At 35.5% G+C, this 8,727-nt stretch overlaps 1 protein-coding gene across 1 annotated transcript; it reads right to left on the bottom strand.

The window, feature by feature from the left end:
* Positions 1–2,411: 2,411 nt before the first annotated feature.
* LOC143603762 (protein METHYLENE BLUE SENSITIVITY 1) lies at positions 2,412–2,974 on the bottom strand. The gene has a single exon (XM_077080467.1). It carries the CDS (start codon positions 2,885–2,887, stop codon positions 2,570–2,572), a length of 318 nt encoding a protein of 105 aa, XP_076936582.1. The 5' UTR covers positions 2,888–2,974; the 3' UTR covers positions 2,412–2,569.
* Between the last annotated feature and the right edge of the window lie 5,753 nt (positions 2,975–8,727).

The raw sequence follows: 8,727 nt of genomic DNA, 5'->3' as shown, positions 1-8,727 counted from the left end.
GAAGAAACCAATGAACCTTTTTGGACTCATTAACTGGCTGTCCAATTGCAGCCAATTGGTCACATTACGGCTTAAATTTGCGACTATAATCGGTCACCGAAGAGGTCCTTTGAGAAGTTGGTGAAGCGAATCACGAAGAGAATGAGCTCGCTCAATCGAGGGGTTGCGTAGGCTATTTCAAGGGCTGCCCAAATCTGACGGGCTGTTGTGAGACCTATAATCTCGGTGGCGGCCTCTTGAGAGAGAGACGAATTGATGAGTATGATGGCCCTTTAATCACGTTCAACCCAGACCGGGAAGTCGGGATTAGGAACGACTTTGTCTTGAGCGGTAGTGGTGGGAGTTGGCTGAACAGAGGTGCCATCGACATGAGAGAGGAGCTGCTGGTAAGGAAAAAATGGGAGTAATAGTATGGCGGAATCTGAAGCAGAAGAAGAGGAAGCCATGGAATACAGCAGAAATGAGGATGACGGCAATTATGGTAAAGAAGGGTGGAGGTATATGGCTGATACCATGTAAGAGTGATTATAGAATCAACCTCAAAAATATGTTTATTGATTATGAAACTATATAGGCAAAGGATACAACAAACCCTCCATAAATCATGGAGGTTAACAAAATTAACAGATACACAATTAATTACAAGATATGCTATAATATTATCTAATACAGAGGTAACTTTCTTTCACAGCTGACAAATTATAGTTTAGTTTTTGCGTAAGCAAACTTATTAATCACCGACTTGGTTTGTGTTAAGGAGAGCGCAAACAAATATGTTATTAAACAGGTGTGAAGTTCTAAAGACAAGGACCACATAAGGAAGGGGCAAACCTATAATTAGTGATTTGGATTATGTAAAGGAATATCTGATGACGGGTCATTTAGCATGGTTTCTTTAGTTACGTGAAATAACACAAACCACGAATTCAGTTTGTGACGGGTCTAAAGTCGGTGGAAATTTACCAACACTGCTTAATCTAAATAATGCAACATGATGGGTATTTGTATTTTATTTTAATACATACAAGAGAAATTGACGGAGATTAATGTTGGGGGCTAAACGTACAGCTATCACAAATGTTTTGACCAAGCTTGTAATTTTCATTTCCGAGGCCAAACATGCAAATATTATCAAAATACAAGAGTCATTTACACAATATATTAGATTTTTCTTTTTCATCTTATTGTTAAGTAATTTACATAATTAGTCAACGTGGTTAGATAAAAAGTTAAGACTACGTTTTCAAACAATTGTGAACCTTTATAACTACAGTTACTGTTAGAACTTAGAACCTAAACATGTTTTTCAAGTTATAAAAGCGTAAACCACATAAAACAAATGTTTGAATTAGGTCCAAAGTTTCGTTGTGTAACTTCAAGCTTTGATAACAAGCTTAAAATGAATAGCCCCAGACTTGGCAGTTGGCCTCTCTTTCTACATGCTAAAGGATATTCAAATATGTACCAACTTAATCACTATAAACCAGAAAACATATCTTACATGCACTAAAACCAAAGCTCAGATTTTGCCACTATATGCTCTTAAATGCATCTAAAATTAATCAATTATAACTAGAAATAGCGAGTAAATTTTCGGTTTGAACCATCTTAGATCGCAGCTGCAGTCATCCATCTAAACTAAATAATAGCAAAATTCCAATGTCAAATAGAGCATCAGCGGACATTTCACAAAACAATGGACTAGTTACAATCGCGCCCAATAAGCAACAAAATCCCTTGTAAGGATTCTTAAAAAAAAACAAAGATACAGAACTCCAAAAGTTAAAAAAAAAAAAAAAAAAACTTGATATGTTAACTTAAACAACCGTTAGGATACTCTGTAAAACTACTAAAGCTGATGAACACAGATCATCAAATTCGGATAGGTGATAAAAAAAACAACAATCATGAACCAATTACCTCTTAGGTTTAAAGCTAAACCAAACAGGGTTCTTGTTCCCGCTTAGCTTCAACAATCGGATAACCCGTAATCATCTACATAATTTGACATATTTTATGTCCCTGATCATTGTTCTTACAAAAACGACCTACACAATTATCCCAATCTAGTATTTTTACACCAAGTAACTAGCAATTCAATTCAGTAACAGCATTACTCAAACAAACTTAAGACTTCCAATCGCAGTAGTCGATTCAAATACTTGTCCAAACTCCAAACACCCCTTAATTAACCCACCAAAAGAAAACCATAACAAGATTAACAGAGTAACCACACACCTGATTCATATAAAACGCCGGGAGACAATTAAAAAACAGGATCCCAACAGGGAACACCTTCCCCTGATCTGGGACCTTTTTTTTGTAAAAAAATCCCGAACAAATTGATCGGGGAACCGGAGATACCTATTTATCATCTTATAACAGATCAAACCAAAAAAACCAAAGCATCTAAACATGAAATAGATAATTATAAGATAACACAGCGTAACATGTAACAACAGTCCATGACATGATAATAATAAAGTTAAAACATCACACAATCACAATCATCATCCAATACACAAAACAAAAGCACCAGAACATAATATAAAAAAGCAGCAGCAGCAGCTCACTTCTTCAAGCTTCCACGAACACCCGGACGCGGCTTGGACTCCACAACAGGTGCAAGCACAGCGTGAAGGTTAGTAATCTTGGATTCATCGTACGGCAGCTTAGGGTGCTTGGACTCGTGGTGAATCTGCATGGTTTTGATGTCGGGTGCGGTGATCTTGCAGTGAGGGCATTCGAATTTGGCGTGGCCGCCTTTCAATTGGCCGGTCCGATCGGCCACTCCGGCCTTGCCGCCGCCTCTGTTGGTGGTGGCCGCGTCGACCTTCGCCTGGATTTCCTTTGCCGTGTGCTTCTTCGGCTTCGCTTTGCCGGTCATGGTTAAGAATAAGAAGATGCTATTATTATTATTAGGGTTAGGGTTAGGGTTTGGGGTTCGATTCAAGAGGAGGATGAGGAAAGGGGGAAAAAGAGGGTAATGAAAAGGGGAACAAGTAATGAATGCCGATTGGTTGTGTAATTTATGGACCTAAATATTCATAATAATAATAATAATAACAATAATAATAATATTAATAATAATTAGTATTAGTATTATAAAGTTTAAACCCATAAGAACAACCCGTTCCATAAACTTTTGTAATGTAAAGGAACCCGTTCCATAAAATTTTGTAATGTAAAGGAAATTTTATGTAAGAAAATTATATTTGTGGATATATTGTTGATACCAGATAAATTTTTAATATTCACTGAAAGTGGTTGTGAATGGAAAAGAAAATAAATATAATGACAAATTTTGTTGTTTTGTTGGTTCCATAAATAATTGGATGACATATTTAAAAGGTCGGTTTGACCGTTTTTGGAATGACCAATTTGGGTATTTGTAAAAGTGAGAGGCTAGTTAAGGAATGTGGTTGATCAACAGGGTCATTTTGGTTATTTTTACTTAAATGTATAAAGCTCAATTTTTGTTTATTCATAATCAATTTTAGTTATTGGGCCTAAACTGAATCTAAAACTAAAAAAATAACATTATGTTACGAAACATCCATATATTACCACGTTCACTAGTAAATGACCCCCGCGCTTCGCGGCGGGTTTATGTATGTAATGATTTGCTAAAATAAATAAACAAATTGAGTAACCACAAACGAATTTACATGAACATAATCAATTAGCAATAACACGACTTGCTTTACCAGTTGAACTAAATACAAAATATGTCAAATTTTGTTGCTAACCTGAAAGTTACATTTAAAAGTGTTTACTTTCTTCGGAATTAAAAAATGTTGCAAGGATGCTCCTTTTGTGATGTTAAGGCATGGTCTTATCTTGTCTGGTCTCAAAACACCGCGCTATCATCTATATAATCATGCAAAGGTACAACATTATGTTCACTTGTTCCTTGCATCTCATAGGCCGAGCTACTTAATCAATTGATGAGAATTTTATTGAAACTAAGCCTTTGATGGATCATCGTCGATGAAAACAAAAGAATGAACACCCTCTTTATTATTACTTTCATTAATATTCTCACACTCTTAACCTCCTTGTTTCTCTCTATGATGAATATCCGTCTCCTTTACGGTATCTTGTGTGTACATGTGTCTTTAAGTGTGGGTTCACTTTTAATACAAATAAAATAGTTAAACAAATGATAGATTTAAGACTTATACTCCGTATAAGTCTTATACGCCACAACTTATACGCCCTTAACATAGATTTCTAACATTTTAGCTCGTTTAGCAGTACAAGACCTAGCATTAGACATTTTTGCACTAACAAACTCCCCCTTGGTAGTGCTAGGTCCTTGCATCTTCAATCAATCCCAAAATGCTTCTTACGATAAGCTTTCCTGGCCTTTTCAAACGACGGATTCATTGATTTTTGTTGTGAAGTTGGACGAGGTACTCGACTTGGCATATATTGAAAACGATTCCATGAAGCCTGAGTAATCCTCTCCTGACGTTCAGCCTCAAACTCCGCCTCAATACGCTCTTGTTCAGCACTAACTTCTCTCCAATTAGTTTCCCAACACGTTCAGAATGTATCTTCTTATCAAAACATAATTCAAAGACCTTCTGGAACTGATTAGCTTGAGTTTTCACTTTGTCGTATGTACACTGTATCCTGCTCGAATGTATAACTTCTATGTATTTCTGAGAGAAATTTACCAACCACATAGGATCATACACACGTATCATATCATACTTCTTCTCTCTACAATCCAAATATATACTTGCTTCACCAGTTAATGCCAAGTACGCCCATCAAAGGAAATAAGGATGAAAATCCTGTTTCATTGGGTATAACGGTATAACACGTAGTGAATCTGGTCGTGCATATCTCAAAGTTCGTATCAACTCTCTTTCAGGATTCTTTCTACCCCTTGACATAAACACTCGAGGTACCTGAGGTGTCCACTTCTTGATCCTCTTTTTTGCTTCATTTACCATAAACTCCCAAATATCCTTCACAAGACCACTTTTCGGCTTGTATAGTAGGTCATAATGTGTACAAATTTCATACACATCAAACCATGGTAACGACTTAAGCTCCATCAAACTATTGAAGTATTAAACTCCAAATAGTCTACGTATAGCAATCTTTCGAATTTTACACAAATAAGCTATACTTATGCACTTCCCCAATGCCACGTCTTTTTGCGTTGTCTTGTAATATTTCACCGGATTCAAGTATACTTGTTTTGTTTCAACAGTGTGTTCAGAATACCAACCCTTCATCTCCTCCTTAGTGAATTTCTTCGGTTGCTTCAAAGGATCTGGTTCCATTTCAATTTCTTCATCGAATACCTCATTAAAGGCATCAAACTCCTCTAATTCTCCAACATATTTAACAGAATCCGGTCTCTCACCAAATACAACATCTTGATTCAACCAGTCTTCATTAATACTTTCCTAACCTATATCTCTCTCAAAATCAAAAGTTAGATCATCCACAGATACGTCTAACATCTTTTCTAGTTCAAATCAATCAATAGGTATCTCTCCTTCTTCCAACTCATCCACCATATTTGATATTCTGAATTTCGAAGGATCAAGATCTTCAAATTCCTCCAACGGTTTATTAGTGGAAGTATCTTTAGTTTCAAACTCCTGCTGTGGTTCGTCAGTTAGAACGTCACCACCATCAGAGTCAAACTTTTTATCAGATTTCCCAGACATAGCACCAGCACCACCTTGTGGATCATCATCATCATCATCCAGATCATTAAAATCATCAGCTGAGTTGCCAAAATCCAACTTTTCCTCATCTTCCTTTTCTTCTTCTTCTTCGTCTTTCTCTTCCTCAACAACCTTGGTTTCCTCAACATTTTGTTCAGCAAGTAAAACCACAGTTTGAGCAATATCTACCACGGGTTCATCCACCTGCATACCCATATCACTAGATCCCCCAGCCTGCACAGAGGCATATTCTTTAACTGCATCATCAACAATGATAGGATCTTCAACTTTAGACTTTCCTTTCTCAGTAGCTTTTTCATTATCATACTCAACACGAAACATTCCCTCAGCAACACCAATATCACCTCCATAAACTCGTTCAAATAATTTGTCACTCGCTTCAACACGATCAACTTTTGAGTTAAGTCTAATACCGAGCTTCTTTTCAATGATAACAAAATACTTCATGTGCTTGTACAAAAAATCATCCTATATCTTTATCTTTCTTTCACTTTCATCCAAACTCTTCTTGATTTCAAGATTTTCAGCTCTCAGTCTATCGTTTTCCTCAGCCAAGCTTGTAATCCGAACTCCTTTATTATCAACTTTGTCTTTCAACATATTGAATTCAACCCTTGACAGTCATCCAACAACAAGTAAGCATCAGAATAACTCCCAAAAGATTGTTGTGAAACATTAGGATCGACTTTAGGAGTTTCTTTGGGAAATGGTTCTTCAACCGCTGCTGTAGATCGAGGAATAAACTTTTGAGTAGTTGCAGTCTTCAAAAGTTTATCAATTGCATCATTCAAACTCATTTCAAATATAAGCGTCTTTTTTAGCTTCAACAATAACATCAGCCTTGGAAGTGACATAAGTCTTTTCAACATGTATCTCTTGATCTTTAGCTACCTCAACATTCAAATCCTCTAGTTCATCAACCAAACTCAAATCAATTTTGAACAAAAATCAGTATGAACAAAAATCAGTATAAGAGTTCATGAAGTTCAAAGTATGTATGTATGTATGTATGTATGTATGTATGTATGGATGTATGTATGTATGTATGTAAGTATGTATGTATGTATGTATGTATGTATGATATTTTTATACTAAGCCACAAGTGAAACCAAAACGAGCTAAAACACATGGCCACCCTTGCCCATGCACTCCCGTTTGCATTTAACAACCACTTTGCCCCAAGTATGTACTATGTCTAACACCACATACCAGAATGTAATAAGTTTAAATGACAATGTGCAACTAGATTAACATGTTCCGGCATACCCCTCTGGCCCTGTCAGTTGGGTTTGTCATACCGATAGTACTATCCACACGCCACCGGCACGAAGTTAATCACTTGTGTTTGTGGGGACTTTCAAGTGTTAGTACTTAGATAATTCACATCATCACAAGTTTTCAAGTGTGTACGTATATGTAAACACGCTTTCCACCCCAAAAGTTCGTAAAACATTTTAGAAAGTGGGGTCGTGAAACTCACCTTATCGTAGTACTGATTTGTTACACTTGTAATATGTATAATGCCTCGACTATAGCTCGTGTCTTATAATCGGTATAGTACGGTTAACAGTACTACAGTCTTTAAACTAAATCGGGCTGTATAACTAGTATGGATATAGCTGTTACGCCCAGAACATGCTAGTAGTCTTAGATTTTGACGTTGTACGTTATGAAATGTTTAAAACCAGATTTGGCTCAATTGCATCGTTTTTCATGCCTAGCCAAGTTGATCGTTTATGCGTTTCGAAAATAGGTAAGATTACACAAACTTAAGTAAAATACAGTTTGATAAAATGATTTGATTTATAAAAGAAGTTTAAAGTTTCGGTATCAGGATTGATCGCAGGGTTCGTTTCCGTTTTCATACGGGTTAGATTATACCAAACACGTACAATCCACCCGAATTGTTCGGAAATCTCGTAAAAAGTTAGTTTTTATCAAATTCATCCAAAACTATGATATTTGACCACTTTTGACGTTTTGAAATACCAGTCAGTTCGTTAAATATAAAACTGCCGGTTTCGTTAAACCATATATAATTTAAATCTTCAAATAAGCATAACTATTTATGTAATATATATAAATTATGAGACTTTTTGTAAATATAAATTAAATCTGTAGAATTTTATAAAATTATTTTCATAATTTTTATACTTAACTATTTATTTATAAAAATTCATTTTATGCGTTATAATTAACCGATAAATAACCCGTTTATATAAAACGACATCCGAAAATCCGATAATTTTTTTAAGTGGTCATAATACTATAGCATAACCCCTGTAAAATTCCCAGAACCTAATTATTTGGCCAAAATACCCTTTTGTGCATTTTTCGGCTGTTAAAACTCGATAAAAACGCAAATGCACAATATATACTTAGACATCTTCAAATGATCCCAAATATTTCCAGTGATCTTACCATATCATTTCTGAGTTCAAAATCAAATTTCACGATTTTTTAATAAGTGTAACTATTTTTCCCAAATAAACACTAATAAACGGTAATAAATTCGCCAAATATTCTCCGTTTATGAAAAGATTACCAAATTTGAACAGGGACTTATTTATATGATCCCTAATGTTCCTGAAAAGTTTCACAACCTTAAAACATGCACTTTACAATCGAAGCACAAACAGCCCCTTAACGAGTAAACCGGTAATACCTTGTCGGTTTTCGGGCGTTTCAAGTCGTTTTCTCACGGTTATGATGTTGTGACTAACTAAGAAGATCACCTATAGGCCATACATAACAAAACCAAGCATAAATCATCCATGACCAAACCTTGTTAATTAGGGTTTCGGTTAGGGTTTCAAACCGAACTTTTAAACCGTAAAAACGTTATATTTCTGCTTTGATCCGTGTTTTTGGTAAAAAGTCAATATGGTTCTGCTTTGTAAACATTTTTAAGATAAAAACATGATTTTAGGTGATTTTTAGGGTTTTTGGATGGTTAAACATGTTTATCATTAATCAAATCATGATTTTATGATTATAACATGGTAAAAACAAG

The sequence above is a fragment of the Bidens hawaiensis genome, unplaced genomic scaffold (genome assembly GCF_021521415.1).
Source record: "Bidens hawaiensis isolate Kalapana, Puna unplaced genomic scaffold, B.hawaiensis_p1.1 tig00062632_1, whole genome shotgun sequence".
NCBI lineage: Eukaryota > Viridiplantae > Streptophyta > Magnoliopsida > Asterales > Asteraceae > Bidens > Bidens hawaiensis.
The sequence above is the reverse complement of the archived record's forward strand: the minus strand, read 5'-3'. Positions and strand labels throughout refer to the sequence as shown.

Bases quoted from the DNA above. Each gene is read 5' to 3' on its own strand.
- LOC143603762 (XM_077080467.1), bottom strand. From the start codon at position 2,887: ATGACCGGCAAAGCGAAGCCGAAGAAGCACACGGCAAAGGAAATCCAG.